Source organism: Camelus dromedarius, chromosome 29 (assembly GCF_036321535.1).
Source record: "Camelus dromedarius isolate mCamDro1 chromosome 29, mCamDro1.pat, whole genome shotgun sequence".
NCBI classification, from domain to species: domain Eukaryota; kingdom Metazoa; phylum Chordata; class Mammalia; order Artiodactyla; family Camelidae; genus Camelus; species Camelus dromedarius.
In genome coordinates this window covers 21,027,981-21,044,273 of record NC_087464.1, presented here as the reverse complement: position 1 = coordinate 21,044,273, position 16,293 = coordinate 21,027,981, and the positions used below count along the sequence as shown (strand labels likewise).

Here is a 16,293-nt window from a genome sequence, read left to right as displayed (position 1 = left end):
CAATTGAGCAGCAGACCAGTCCAGAGCTATGGGTATTTAACAAACAGGATGCTGTGTACTATGCATGAGTGAAGTTCAGGAGGGGGCCAAGTGGAACATTCTAGTGAAAGCAGCCAACTTGTGCTAGTCCGTCACCACACCACCCCTCCCACTCTGAATACTTTAAGCAGCCATTCTTAGGAGTAAGCTGAGCCAAAATGACCAGAGGCATCTAAATGGGAAACAGGTAGAGAATGCGTTCGTCTCCATCAGTTTGGGAATTCTTTATTAGTGTAAACCCAAGAAATACTGATAATTAGCACAATCCAATAAAACAGAAGCAGCCATTTGAACAAAGTAAAATACATATAAGATTGTAAGTCTGGTTACAAGACTAAAAAAGGACCCAGACAGGAATGTTTGTTGTTGTTAAGCCCTTGTGACCAGGGTACGCTACGCAGAGTCACAGGTTTGCAGTGTTACACAAGGGTCAGGGAAGCCAAGAGTCGCCTTTGGTGTGGGGCCAAAGGGTTCATGAAAATAGTGCCTTAGTGTCTGGAGATTAAAGAAAAGACATGCCGGGAGGAGGGAATGGAGGAGGGATGGAGAGGAGATGCCCAAAGGTCAAAAGCTGAGCCAAGCCCCGGTGTGGCAGGATTTTGTGAATCAACTCAGGCTGAATCTGCAACTCATTTCTTACTGGTGCTGAGGCAGAGGGGAGTGACTTGGTGCTTTGGGGAAGGAGTAGCTACTGAAATATAAGATTAATAGCCAGCATCCCAGGTTCCTTAAATGCAGCCAAAATTTATGCGGTCAGGCCTTGTAGCAGTTATCAGCTGGGGTGTGGTCCATTTCCGGACATGCTGCGGAAGTGATCGCACACAGCAGTCAGCTCCCATGTCCAACTCTCTGTCCATACAGGGCTCGAGGGCTGTGTTACACATGATGCTTGATGTACGTCCAGTGAAAAGGAACTACCACCCCTTCACTTCGTTAAAAGCTCTCGCCAAGAATAGTAAATCTCAAGAAAATAATTGAACACCCAATGCATTTGTGTCTTAGTACCCAATATATTGTCCATATCTTATTAACAAAAATTATATCTCTCAGTATATATTCCTCAATTGGGAGTCTTTATTCATACTCAGTAATTCATGTAAAGGACAAATCAGTCTTTACCTTCCATATCACTAAGAAATACACCACATTAACTGTTTTTAATGTAAACTTTCCCAGGAAAGTTGTCTTGTGCCAGTTTAGTTTTATAAGAATATCGTCTTGTGCTATCATGTTAATATTCTGTTTTATTTCCATTATATTTTTCATAAACCAAGGGAATCAAGGTTTTTCTTTAAAAAGTTAGATGTTTTCTCTTATTAACGCTGTATCATGATATTTACAGTTGAAGAAAAACTGTTTTAACTGAAGTGTAAAATGGTTAACAGTGGCAAATGATACAGTCCACATAGAGTTTACAAAAAAAAATGTATACCAGATAGATATTTAATAAATAAGCACTTGGAAAAAGTCCTTTGAAAGCAGGTGTTCTAGGGACATTACCTGCATCCTTTGCACAGATTTTGTTAAGAAAAGGCCATGTCTAAAAACGTACTCTGTCAAGAAACAAGCAAAAAATACATACATAATGGGAGGTATCCTAATACAGGCTGATGAGGCATCCGTTAAAGCGACTGATGCGAATACCGTTTGTAGAAGCCTTAATCTAAATCTTTTACTCGGCGACAGATTTCTTCTGTGAAGTCTGAACATTTTGCATTGCCTCCCAAATCTTTTGTTAAGCTCTAAGAAAAGGAAAAAGCAAAGATAAAAAGGTACCCACGTGTTAAACCCAAGCAAGGATGTTTTTATTTAAAGCCCTCAGTGTGATACCAGCTGAGCGAGTTACCTGGCTGTTCTTTTATTTAGTTTCTCCTTTCAAAGTGAGACCCACCCCACCACCATCTACCCACCCCAGGAGGACCTGGAGAAGCCAGTTCGATGGTGTACCCAAAGGCGCTCGGAAAGAGCAAGATGCTCTCGCTACGAAGGGACGCGAGCAGGGGGAAGGGGGGCTTTCTAAAACCTCCCCTCCGTTCATACGACAGACCTTAAGGAAACATTTGATTATGGACATTTAGATGACAGCAAATCTAAACAAGAGGGTTCATAAATCCCTTGCGGAATTTTTAAAGTTTAAAAAACTTAAGATTTTGACCTATTTTTGGAAGCTGGGAAACAAATACTAAGGAATTATTTAAATCACTAATACTTTTTTCTTTTTTTTAAATTTTAGTATATTCATATCAATTTTCTTTTTTAATTGAAGTACAGTCAATTTACAATGTTGTATTAATTTCTGGTGTACAGCATAATAGTTCAGTCATATGTACACATACATATATTCCTTTTCATATTCTTTTTCACTATATGTTACTACAAGATATTGAATATAGTTCCCTGTGCTACACAGTATCAACTTGTTGGTTTATCTATTTTATATATAATAGTATCTGCGAATCTAGAACTCCCAATTTATCCCTTCCCACCCACTTCCCCCTGGGTAACCATAAGTTTGTTTTCTATGTCTGTGAGTCTGTTTCTGTTTTGTAAATAAGTTCATTTTGTGGGGTTTTTTTTTTTTTTTTTTTTTTTTTAGATTCCACATCTAAGTTATATCATATGGTATTTTTCTTTCTGGCTTACTTCACTTAGAATGACGATCTCTAGGTCCATCCATGTTGCTGCAAATGGCATTTAAATCAGTAACTCTTAGACTTCCCTCTTTAGGAAAGAAATTCTCCCATTTAGCCACTCTGTTTTCTACCAGCTATGCTCTCTTTACTCCCAAACAGAACTCAATATATTTAATTCTTTTGTCCCACTGCATCTGACACAATTTAAAGGGCCTACTGTGTAACTTAGGCACCGCTCTGCTGGGCTCTACAGAGTAGCTTCTAAGATACAGCAACAGAATAAAAAAAAATACATAACCATATGCCCTTCAATATGACTATAAGGTTGTTTAAAAAGCAAGCTTAGATTTCTTGTATTTTGTCCATAAGAATTTCAAATTATAGGATTTTTTAGAAAGGAGCCAACCTTGAAGACATTACGCTAAGTGAAATAAGCCAGTTACAAAAGGATAAATATTACATGATTCCATTTATATGGGGTACCTAGAGGAGTCAAATTCACAGAGAAGGATAGTAGAATGATGGTTGCCAGGGGCTGGGAAAATGGGGAATCCCTGAGTGATGGGGACAATTTCAGTTTAGGAAAATGAAAAAGTCTAGGGATGGATGGTGGCGAAGGTTGCATAACAATGTGAAAGTACTGAATACTACTGGACAAGACACTTCCAAATCATTAAAATGGTCGATTTTATATTATGCATTTTACTATAATTTTTTTAAAAAAGGAAGAGACCTCAGATTAGGAATCAGCTTGCAGGCCCAGCCTCATGAAGCCATGACCTCCTCCGATCCCCTCTCACTTTCAGAATAATCCATCACACCCCTTGTGTGGGCCACAACTGCTTATGGTAACAGTGATGCTTGTTGGTTAGGAGCCAGACTGGGTGCGAACCCCAACTTTGCCACTTCGGAGCTGTGAGACCTTGGACAAATTTACTTAATCCCTCTGTGCCTCAACCTCTTCATCTCTAAAGAGGAATTATAGTATCTATTTCACAGAGTAGTAGAGAAGATTTGCTGACATGATATAAAGAACATAAAACCATGTAAGTATTCGATTGCCATCAGTCATTATTGCGTTTATAAAACTCCTGTATTACACCTGTATCACAGATGCACAGTGTCAGCTGTAACACACTGTATGACAGACACATCTGTATCCTCCAGTAGATTCCAAGCTCCTTGAGGCCCGAGACCTTCCTTTATTCCTCATTATACCCTTCATACCTTATAACATACACAACAGATGTCTGTCGGGAGAAAGAGTAATGGACTCGGCGCAGGTCACACGACTGACAGCAGGACGACGAGGCTGGAACTGGTTCTGACGCCCACAGCACTGCCCTTCCGCCCACACTGCTGTGTCTACATCAGCGCTCCCCAACCCTTTTCTGAATAATGTGGTTCCTCCCTTCAGAAAATGGCCACACGCCCCAAATTCACTCAGGGAGGCCAAGCTCAGAATGCCTGTTTGACATCCAATGCTTCGGCCCCCTTGAGAAGAACCATCATCTGTTCCTTCATAGATAAAACCCAGGAAGGAGCTGCATTTTACCCCACACAAGTATGGCAAGATTACCGATACCTTCCCATCCTTAATCGTAGCAAAACACGCAGTCTCAATCTTTGCCGCGTGATCAAAAAGCCCCATGTGGCGCAGCATCATCACAGCGCTGAGCAGCAGGGCCGTGGGGTTGGCCATGTCCTTGCCAGCGATGTCCGGGGCGGTCCCGTGAACCTGCACGGGCGGAGAGCAGCGCGGTCAGGAGGGAGATGGGAACACAGCCATCTTCCAGGGAAACTGGGGTCTTAATCAGCTTTCCTCACCAATGGAATATACTTAACTTACTGAATAGCTACTAGACACAGATCTTAGGAAAAAAAGCCTCAGAAAAACAAAGAGCTAAAGTAAAAAATTTTTCAAGTGCAAAAATATGGAATAAATCTTATCCAGTCAACTTTCAGTAAAATACTTAAACTGAGAAAGGATACATAATTAATAGGATACAAAAGAAATAAGAGGAAAATGATTGATTAAACCAAGCTTATATTAAAAAAAAACTCAAAAAAGCATCATTTTCTTTTGACAACTAGAAAACTCAAGAGTCAAAACACGTATCTGCAGATAACCCCTCCTGGAGTCTCAGGCCGTTCTGACTTGAATTCTGCTTCAGGAGTCACGAGGGTCCTTACCGACTCGAAGATCGCAACCCCGTTGGCTCCGATGTTGCCACTTGGTGTCACACCAAGACCTCCAATCAATCCCGCACATAGGTCACTGGGGGCAGAAAAGCATTTTAAAGGACATTTTGAAAAACAAAACACCTCACCTAGCACCAGACGTTCGTCTTTAAATACCTTTCTCCACTAAAAGGAACCAGGGCTCCTTGGAGAAGTGGCTGATTCCAGGACTACAGTTAGGAAAATACACGATGAGCCTGAAGCACCGAACGGTGCCAGACAACAAATAGTGGGCTGCATCAAGAGGACACCGAGACAGCTCAGAGGGACCCCGCTGGCCACCTCAGGACATCAATATAATTGTTACATCAATATAAACAGTGATGGATGTAACCACTGAATAAAATAGAAACCACGAATCCAAACTGATACACATAAATAAGTAAACAAGAGAGAAGGGAAAGCTCTTCCTTATAGTGGAATGCCAACTAATAAATTAGAAGGAATGACAGACTTAGAAAAGCACCATCTGGCCACCACCATGTGTATGTGTGTACAGACAAAGAGAGAGGAAGATGGAAAAAGAAGGAGGGGGAAGCAGGAAGGGAGTGGAAGGGAGAGAAGAGAAAGCAAAAGGGGAATTAAGTGAGTTTAGTAAAATGACACCATCTGGTGAACGTGGGCGCCGAGGACACAGGAATTCTTTGTACTATTCTTGCAACTTTTCTGTAAGTCTGAAATTATGATAAAAGTTATAAAAAATTTGTAAAAATGACCACCCACCTACCTAGTTATACACAACAAACCAGTGAAATCAATCAACCAACCAGTAAAATGGGAAGAGGGAACTAATGGTCAAGAACCAGAGCCAGGTGGGCAAACAGATGAAGGAATAACCCATCCAACACGCAACCATTGGTATCATCATCTGCATTGTTAGAATTCAACTCATACCTTGTAACAAATGCTCTATTTTATAACATTTGATTAAAATTCTTAAGCCACAATTTATTTTAGGACATTTATAAATAATGGGTGCAGCCAGACTGACCTGAGGATGTCTCCATACAAATTTGGCATCACGAGAACATCAAACTGGGATGGATCTTGGACCATCTACAAAAAAAGGCATTTGTGCATTTAGCAATCCAAACCTGTGCCCCACATGTACACACTATACACCGCAAAAAGGAGCAGGTGGGTGTGAATATATACTTACATTCAAACATACTGTATCAAGGTACATCTCATTAAATTTAATATCTTTACAGTTTTCTGCAACTTCCCTGCATTTTTGCAGAAAAAGCCCATCTGACATTCGCCTGTATTTAATCAAATAAAAATTATTGAAAGCAAAGACTTGCAGAAAGAAAGGGATCAAATCAGAGAAGTAAAGTTCCAAGAAATGTAAGTTCCAGAAGCCAAGACGTCTGATTTCAATTACAGTAAAATTATTTTTTTGGCAGTTAGTAAAATGCAAGTTGAAAATGTTTTAGGATACTCTGGATGCACAAAAGGGTAAAAAAACATAAATAGTTTGATTATAATAAAGACTATATTTTTATAGTGTTATCCAGCAAGAATTAAGAAATATCTCGTAATAAGAAAACGTTAAAATCGCCTTAGAAGGTTAACTTATTCAATTATTTAAGTGGTTTTACTGTTTCACATGCTCAACATTTCTCCCAGGTTGAGAAACCTGCTTCTTTATACATTGAGTTGGCCTTTAATAGATGAAGGAAGAGGAGAATTTAAATCCAGAGTCTCTGGCTTCCATCTCTCATAATTCTCAGTCCCTCCTCAGACTTCTGGGACCTGAATTCCTGTTCCCTCCAAATTTGCTCCTCACTCACCCAAGTAAAGCACATTAACTAGGAGAAATGCCTGACCCTCTGACTGGCCACAAGGCCATTTTTCAGACCTACCAGGAAACAGTCATTAAGCTGGAGAGAGGAAAGGAAAGCCCTGTCGTTGTGGGCCCCCTACGAAGCCGGACGGCGCGCGCCCCACAGGGACTCACATGATGTTGGCCTTGTGCACGGCCGTGACGTTGCTCCGGTGATTGTTTCGCGCGTACTCGAAGGCAAACTCCGCGATGCGCTTGCTGGCCGCCTCGGTGATGAGCTTGATACTCTGCACAACTCCATCCACGATCTGAAAGACAGGAGTGCTGCCTCGCTGCAAGGGTGTGGCAGCAGCCCGGTCCTACACTACTGGCGGTGTGTAGGCAAATACCAGGCTAGCATGCATCTGGTATGTCAGTGGGGTTAACAGCGTTCCCCTGGGCCCTATGAGCTAGGGATTATAAGTCCCACTGCATTGACGAGGAAAAGCAGGTGCAGAGATGGTCACCTGCCCAAGAGCACACCTGTGAAGCTGAGGATTCAAACTTCAAACAGAGGGCATGTTCCCAAGCCCGGGTCCTGAACCACCACACTCCTCCCCCTGGGGCCTCTCCATGAGCACTGGCAGCCAGAGCCCGGGACCAGACCAACACCCACAAGTCCTCAGAGTGAATGGGAGACTATCTTTGGGACACATTTTCAACTGGGAATTTGAAGAACTGTCCAAAGTGCACAGAAGGCAACCCAACTAAGAATGAAAAAAAATCTCCAAAATGAACATACCACATGTTCAATTCCACTGTATTCTCCTTCTGTGTTCTCTCGAATGGTGACAATATTTACATCCGTATAAGGGGTTTTATAGCCTTCAATTGAGACACATGGTCGCACATTTGCATAAAGGTCAAATGTTTTACGCAGCAATAAATTCATAGAGGGGTGACCAGCTGCTATTGGGGTCTTTAAAGGGCCTGTAATAAAGAAGGACACCCAGATGACAACAGGATACATTCTGGCCTTTTTTTTTCTTTATAAACACAAGTAGATAAGGTTTACAGCTGTGCTGAATTTGAATCTGGCACATGCTAGTATTTGTACGAATTAAAATCATAAAAATGTAAAAACTATGCAGAAGATAAATCTAGGTAAAGATAAATATATACACTTTCATTTGACACTGGCCAGTAATACTTTAATGTTTTTTTACTAGAGAAAATATGTCCCAAGATGTAAAACAAAGTATCCTACTATGAGTAAGCTGCTTCATAAAAGGGTGGCTTTTACTTCCATAGTCAGGCCTCATTAAGCTTAAATGCATAAACCTTCAAAAAAGATAACACCTGTAGCAGAAATCAATAAGAACCACCATGCCCCACTTCAGTGCTACCTTTCAAGCCCATCTTGTTCTTATCCATGGACTCTTTGGCTTCTGGAGGGATCATCCACTTTCCTCCTGGTCCTTGAATGGCAGTGACATTCCGCTCCTCCCACTGAATAGGTGCCTAGATGCCACACCACAGAGCACAGTGAACTGGAAAGACTTACACGTGACTGACATTCACACCACAGTTATAAACAAACTTCTTCAACTTTGGATGCAACTGGTGAAAGCATACACAGCACAGGTCCAGAAGGCTCCTGGCACGCAATAAAGAAAGTCATTCTCTAGCATGCCCAGAGGGATTCTCCACACTACCCTGGTCCTAGCCAACACTCCTAGCTGCCACCTGCCCACTTCTTTTCTTCATGACTCTTCATGTTGCTATAATTAGACTATCATAAGGAGCAGAGAAATATTTACAGAGGTGTTACATAGTACTGATACATGGATGAACCTTGAAAATATTTTGCTAAGTGAAAAGAGCCAATCATAAAAGACCACACCACTATTAGATTCTACTTATATGGAATGTCCAGAATAGGCAAATCTACAGAGACAGAAGGGTTAGTGGGTAGGATGAGAGAGATAAGGGCGATGGGGAATGACTGCTAATGAGTACAGGGTTTCTCTTTGGGTGGTGAAAGTGTTCTAAAATTAGACTGTAGTGACGGTTGCACAATCCTGGGAATGTACTACAAACCACTGATTGAAATGTACTTTACATGGGTGAATTGTACAGTATATGAATTAAATCTCAATAAAGCTGTTAAGAAAAAAGACATACATAGCTTATGAAGACAACAGTTTAAAGGTATAAACCAGTGTCATCCTTTCTTTCCACCTCCACCCTACAATGTGTACACACATGCCTGACAGCTGACTGGGCTCGCACTCGGAACAGGGACACAGAGCAAGACTTGGTCCTTGTTCACAAGGAGCCGACAACTGAGTGGGTGATCATATTTCAGTGCACAGGGCAATGCTACTGTCTAAGCATCATTTCCTCTGTAGGGGTTTTAATTAGAAACTCATATAGAAAAGCAATGTATGTTTCATTTAAATAAATTAAATTCCTTGACTTACAGCTGCTGGTATCATAACCACAACTGATTTGATCTTATGCATTACTTCACCCAGCAGCTAAAAATAGCAACAATAAAGCATCATGTCAAGCAAAATCCAAGTTTCCTAAATTCTCAAAACAAAAGTATTTTAAAATATTTACCTTCATTGAAGGCTGGGCTGTTTGGAAAATAACACCCCATATTTGATATTACTACACCAGAAAAAAAAAAAAAGAGAGAGAATCTTTTAAGGTCTCCTATATCATTTCTTGAAATGTCAATTCTATGCTCTTTTTTTGGCAGGAAGGCAGAATGAGGTAGACAGGTGAATTACAAGGGCTTAAAGACCTTAAAACCAAGCAAAGTTCAAATGTTGCCGAAGATCACAGCACTGTTTGGATGACTTTATATCATAACTGATGCCAACACGGTAGCCTAAAAATAGGTCAGACAACGACAGCAGCAAACAGCGCTGTGAACGTCAGGATCTGTGAAGATTAACACCAGACCTTACCAACTTCATGCAAATGTGAACAATGCATCCTAAGAGCTCACAGACTCCAGCTGGCAAAGAAAACTTTCTACAATGATCACAAGTATTTTTTAAGCCCACTTACTTTGGCAGCATCAAAAATCTTCATAACTGCAGCTGAAATTTCTGGGCCAATACCATCTCCTGGAATTAAAGTTACTGTCTTAACCTGAATACAAGAAACCATCAAAGAAGACAGTAAGGATTGATTTTTGAAGGTTAAAAAAAAAACATCATAGACAAAGAAATCCAGTTTATGGGGGGTCTCAAGAAGGCCCCAATTCCTTTAAGAAAACAGACCTACCTCCCAAGGGCTCATCAAAGTGGAGGCAAGAAGCAAGAGCCTCCATAACTCTACTCTTTACCTGAGCTCAGAGGTTTTAAAAAGAACTTAAGTGATGCTCTTTAGATAAAACAAAAATAAACTAAGCTACCAAGTACACTTCTGAACTAGTATTTCTTTTCAGATAAACCACAAAGAGACCAACTGATTCAAGTCTGTAAAACCAAAGAGAGCAAAAACCTTCAATAATGTTTTCTTACTAAAATTTAGAGGGTTTCTCGTGAAGGCAAGTGCTTCCTCTCCACCGGCGTCCTGGAGAGTTCGGTTTCTCATGCAACTTGTTCAGTCTTACAAAACACTTTCAGACACTTTCCAGAGTACCACTGAGGTCCGATTTGACACTCAGAGAAAATTAGACTTCATATCAAGGGAGCCTCCATTTTCCTGAGCTCCTCTATAAAACTAGCTGAGTAATGGCAAAAGCGATTTAAATAAGCTCAGTAAAGTTTATTTGGAACCAATAAAAATAGTATTATGTGATCATACCTGCAAAGTCTGAGTCACAGTTAGAATGACAGTACTTACAATGTAATATCAATGATTTATTTCAAATGTTCAAACAAAATTAAGCCAACATTTCAAACAGAAATGAAATGTATAAAGGGAAATGATGAGAGGATTTAAATGAGGACTTCTGTTTGGAAACTACACATGTAATCATTTGGGGACCCTCCCCTACCTAGAAGTTGGGCCCAGACAATGGTCCCTGCACATTTTTAAAAACTCACTGATTCAAGTTTCCCTGGTCCTTCACCTTCCAGCAGTACTCCCTAAGCAGGTGGACTAATTATTTCTGAATTTTTCTGTATGACTGAAGAAATCTTTTTTTTTTTTTAAATGGAGGTACTGGAGATGGAACCCAGGACTTCGTGCATGCTAAGCATGTACTCCACCACTGAGCTATATCCACCCTTCTGAAGAAATATTTTTTGTTTGTTTGTTTGTTTTGGTGGGAGGAGGCAATTAGGTTTACTTATTTATTTATTCTTAGAGGAGGTACTGGGGATTGAACCCAGGACCTCATGCATGCTAAGCACACACTCTACTACTTGAGCTATACCCTCCCCCCGAAGAAATCTTTTTTAAAATTAGTTTCTCTCCTTATTTCTTTCAAGTATAACCCCCTCCCCACCAGGCTAATATATATATATATATATATATTTTTCTAATGGATAGAAAATTAAATAATAGCAGAGAGCAACGATCATCTTGTTAGCTTTCAGAATGTGTTTGAAATGCTAGCTTAATTGTCTTTGAATTTGAAATGCAAGCCTCATTCTGCATCTTCTGCAGCAAAAGCAGAGCCAGAAGAACCTCGTTTGGCTTATTCTTCCTGTCCTCCCAAAATGTAATAACAAATGTCAATCAAGCCACCAGGAAAATCTACTTTACTTTCACAATATAGAAAGTCAATGAAAAATGATGTACTATAGTCTTATAAATCCCTCATAGAATAAGATGTTACATGGGAGTATAGGAATTTTAAAATCCAAATCAGATTCTGTAAGAAGAGGGTAAAATAAAAACATATAGGAAGTCACTGACCCACAGTCTTAGAATGCTCTAACAGTGTGGTATCAGCTTTTAAAGCACAGAACTCTAATGCTGGGAATTCTAAAAGCAGCAGATTTAATGAGAAACACATGATCCGTTAACGTGCCAGCCTACAGACTACGTAAAGAAGGTACAGATAAGCCTACAAGGCTTATAGATGTTTGAGGCGTTCCTAATCGATGATCAATCTACTGTTTTCAGGGAAGCTCACAAAATAAAAATGCAAAGCAGGTTTTGAAGCTTCTCAACAATTTTCTCTCAACTTGTACTACTTTTGAAAAAAACTGTCTTAACCAAATGAGATTGTGAAATAAAGTAACAGGCTCCAGGGTAGTTTCTATCTATTTTTAACAAGTCTCCTTCAAGATATTAACGTGACTGGCTTACTTAGCCAGCTATAACGCAATTCTTTTAAATGTGCAAGCGACCTGGTAGATTTATGCATGTTCACCAATAATTTGAATATACAGTGTAAGTATGGCCAATTTTCCCTAATTTTAAATAAATCTTGATTCAGTGCTATATAATTAATGTGTCAGAGCATCTTTCTTGAGAAACTTCTAAAAGGAAAAATTAAAAGACGTAATTATACTCACACCACCAGCAAAACCTCTGGTCACCTGGTTTTGGTTGTGGAATGCCCCCAGCAGCCGAGAGACCTACATTTAATATCAACAAAGACATGTTATGCACAGAATTAAGCCACATGTAGTTAAAAGGTAGAGCTGAATCCATTTCTGATGGCTGATAACGCTGCAAGCTTGCACAGATGTATTCAGGAACTTCACAGGAATATTTTTCTCGTGTATTAGCTCCATGTAGCAAGCTCTCTCGGATATGAAAACCAAAATATTCAGTTTACCTTTGCTCTGAGAATTGAAGTACTATATATGTACTTTTAAAGTCAGTTTTATGACATCTTTTGACAACTCAAAAGATGTCAAGGTAGAATAAAACTCTACTTTTTTAGTTCAAACACCAGATTTTTCTGAGATGATCTGGAAGGTTTTATGTCAACATTCTTGACCACTAGGTCAATTTGGAAGTAACATACAGTCTAAGAAAACTATCACTAATTTCTTTTAAACTATCACTAATTTTAAGAGCTGGCAGGGTCCTTATAAATCCCAGAGCCCAACTCACTCATTACACTGTGGAGACAGTGGGTCCAAAGAGTAGGGACTTGCCTAAGGTCCAGGGTGACCACACAGAGACCAGAATCCAGGTCTCCTGACTCCTAGTCCAGTGTTCTACATTTTAATACCATTTTGACACCTGTGTCGTACAAAATGAAGATTTTAAATACATTATCTATTTCTCCCAATAATAGAGGTAACATGGTCATGATTATTAATTGCTGGGACGGGGAAGAAACGTGACCTACTAATCCCACTACCCCAAGATGTTACCACTGGTAATGTTTTCTTCCCATTTAACACTATCACACACCAGAAATACAAATTTTAAAAGGTTATTTTGAACTTTAATAATTCAGTCCTTGAAAACTGGTACAAAATCATATTACATTATATATAACAAACAGAACATACCAAAGAAATTGGGTACATAGACCAAAGGAATTAAAATTCATCAAAAGTTTTAAAGGTAACTCTTTTTCATGCTAGATATATGAGCAAAGATATACTTGTTATACCCTGTCTTAGTCCTCCTTTTGGGGGACAGTTCTTATAAGTCCAGAACCATTGCTGTAATGCTGGCATCTACTAAAGAGACATCAACCAACAGCCAAGTAGGTATGAATGAAAAGTATCCTTTAACTTGGCATTTAGTCATCTCTCCAAACTGAAAATAAAAGATAGGGCAAGACCCAAAAAAACACGCTATGCCAAAAGCACTGGTGAAAAACTTAATCCTAGAATACGATTTATCCACCAGCAAATGGACTATAGGAAGGGAGACCATTTAAGACCACTTAAAGGCTAAGTTATACCCCCCAAAAAAGGGAGAAAAAACATTCACTCAAAACAGGCCCATATCTTTATGACAAAAGACCCAACCAAAATAACTGATTTAAGAAGTAAATCCACAAGGCAAAGATTTTCATGTTTTGTTCATTGTTCTATCTCCAGTACCTAGAACAGTGCCTGGTTCATAGTAGGTGCTCAGAATATTTCTGGAAAAACTGAGAGCAGCCTCAATCATCTCTCTATCAAAGTTCCCACTCCAGCAAATAGCTTTAATCCTTGCAATGATTTTCTCTAACGATCAGTTTTTCCATGTTTGACATCTCTCCTTTGTGATTTTAGAATAAGGTAGTACTGCATCTCAATCACCGGAATGACCCAGAACTTTAAGATTTTTAAAGCACAGGTTGTATTCCCCTTTATAATGTATTTGTACATATACTGCATCATTTTATTTTATAAAACCTGTAGAGGTTGTAATAATAGCCCTTTTCAGATAAGGAGATTAAGGCCAGGCTCAGAGAGTAGGGACTGAACTTCTGACTTCAGGTCCTCGGCTGTCTTCATCTATAGCGCCTCATTTCCTTTTTTACCTTCAGACTCCAACTTAAAAACATATAACTACAGTGGTGAATGCATGGCAGGCCCTCATTCAATAAAAGCTTGCTGATGGGGAATTGCCTTATTATAAATATAGTATTTTACAGCCAGAAAGGTCTTTAGAAACCCACTATTTTCTCTAAATGAAGAAATTTTTTTAGGAATTAAAAATTAAGCTGCAGATTTTTTTTTTTCAAATAAACCCTTAAATGGAAACCAACAGAGGACGTGCTGTGACTGAAACCCACAGCCAGCCCAGCATTCCCATCATCCTGGGGCCTCAGCCTCAGAAGCACGTTCTGCTCCAGTCCCTAAAAGGAGAAACTAGCCCAGAAGTCAAATGACTGTCAAAGGTCACACAGGGAGTCCATGTCAGAGGAGAACCTCACCCTCTGAATCTACAACCCAACACCTTCTGAATCCCTGCTCGGTGTTTTTTTTTTTTCCTGTAGACCACATTAAAGGCAAAGAAAATTTACTGGCACATTTGCGAGCTGTTTAATCTCTCATTCTGAAATCTTAATGTACCTACCAAAGATGATTAGGTGTTAAGTGTAAGTTCAGTGATTAAAGTATTGACTTTTGTTTAGACGGTGACACAGACGTTGCTTTACCTTCAGGGGCAAATGTGAAATAAGTTACCATCACACACAAATCCAGATTTAAAGAAGGTAACAAAGCAGAACCCAGTTACTGAATAAAACCCAGCTACTGATGCCCAATTGTCTACTTGAAAAATGCAAGTTAAGTATACCGACAGCTAGGAAAGCTTCCGATTTTTGAGTTCCCTCTGCATGCATTAGATGCTTTCACATTATGTTATTCAATCCTCAAACAACTCTGTGAAGTAAGTATAGTTTACAGATGGGTTTATTAAGGCTCAGCGATGTTAAGTAATTTGCTCAGGGTCACACAACCCATTAGAGGTACAGCCAGGATTTAAACCTAAGACTCCTAAATGCCAGTGTAGAGCTCTTTCCACTAAATAACAGTACATGTGGACCTTGCTTTAAACGGAAAACAAAGGAGAAATACAGTATCAAGTTTAATAGAAAAAAATCAAATCGCTTATAGTAGGTTTCTAGGGGATCATTCTTTAAGAGCAACAGGAGAGCTGAGGGCCTACTTTCCCCTCCGCCTATAATTTGTTGTTTGACCTTGACCACAGAGCAGATAGAATGGGACCTGGAACTGGGAACATCCAGACACCTGGGTTCCTCTTCAGTTTTGGCACCGACTTCCTGTGTGACCTTGAGCAATTACGTTTTCAGGCACTGTTAGTTCCACTGAGGAACCAAGGAATTGCACAGATGGTCTGAAACCCTTTCCAACTTTGGCATCTGAGCTGTCAAGGAAAGCTAAAGCCCCCCAGATCGCAGGATCCTCACCAATAAAAGGTCAAAGGAAGGCGCTGCTGGTCTATCTCTCGGAGGGTTCAAATAGCAATTCCAAGGTGCAAGGGGCCCAGTGTCTTCTGAAGGGGTGACAGCTACAAGAGCAGACTGGGAAGAGCGCCAAGGCGGAAAAAAATCTGGCAGGAAAACGACCTCGGGATTCCCTCACCTGGGTAAACCTCGCAAGCCCAACGCACGTGCCCGACGCCGGGAGGCTTCCCATCCAGGGCCCAAGCTGACCCGGGAGGAGGCGCGGGCCGTGCAGGGGGTACTCTCCGCGCCATCAGCAGGCTGCAGCACCGCAGCCTAGGAAGCGGCCGGGATGGCAGAGCCCGGGCGGCGGCTCCGTGACCTTCCCCAGCTCCGCGAGAGGCCTGGGGTCCGCGGGCGGCAGCACCGAGGTCTCACCGGGAGCAGGACCGGCGCCTGGCGCCTTGACCTTGATGCTATCCCCGCCTCAGGCACGACCTTCCGGGAGCAGGGCTGCCTACACGCAGCACGCGGGCCACGGAGCGAGGCGCACCGGCGGCCAGGACAGGCTCGCTAACTGTCGCAGGCCGGCCGCGCACCGTCGCCTCCCCATCCGGGCCCGCGCGCCTGCCCACGCTCAGCACGCGCGGCCCGCCCGCCACACGCAGGCCTGCGGGGCGCTCACCTTGGAGATCCACGCCGGTCCAGCCATCGCGTCCCCTCCTCTCACCGCGGCGACAGCGACGGCACTTGTGCGCAGCCGCGCGACCAGTGCCCAGAGCCCGCTCCCTCCTGGCCCCGCCCCTCGGAGGCCCCGCCCCGCGGGCCCGCCT

General features: G+C 41.3%; 1 protein-coding gene across 1 annotated transcript; it reads right to left on the bottom strand.

The window, feature by feature from the left end:
* Positions 1–248: 248 nt before the first annotated feature.
* IDH3A (isocitrate dehydrogenase (NAD(+)) 3 catalytic subunit alpha) lies at positions 249–16,256 on the bottom strand. Its single transcript, XM_031440724.2, has 11 exons — positions 16,146–16,256; positions 12,168–12,230; positions 9,760–9,843; positions 8,085–8,199; positions 7,481–7,668; positions 6,874–7,007; positions 6,073–6,175; positions 5,905–5,969; positions 4,866–4,950; positions 4,258–4,410; positions 249–1,781 (listed from the first exon to the last, which is right to left on the bottom strand). The coding sequence occupies exons 1-11, from the start codon at positions 16,170–16,172 to the stop codon at positions 1,698–1,700; spliced, it is 1,101 nt and encodes a 366-aa protein (XP_031296584.1). The 5' UTR covers positions 16,173–16,256; the 3' UTR covers positions 249–1,697.
* Between the last annotated feature and the right edge of the window lie 37 nt (positions 16,257–16,293).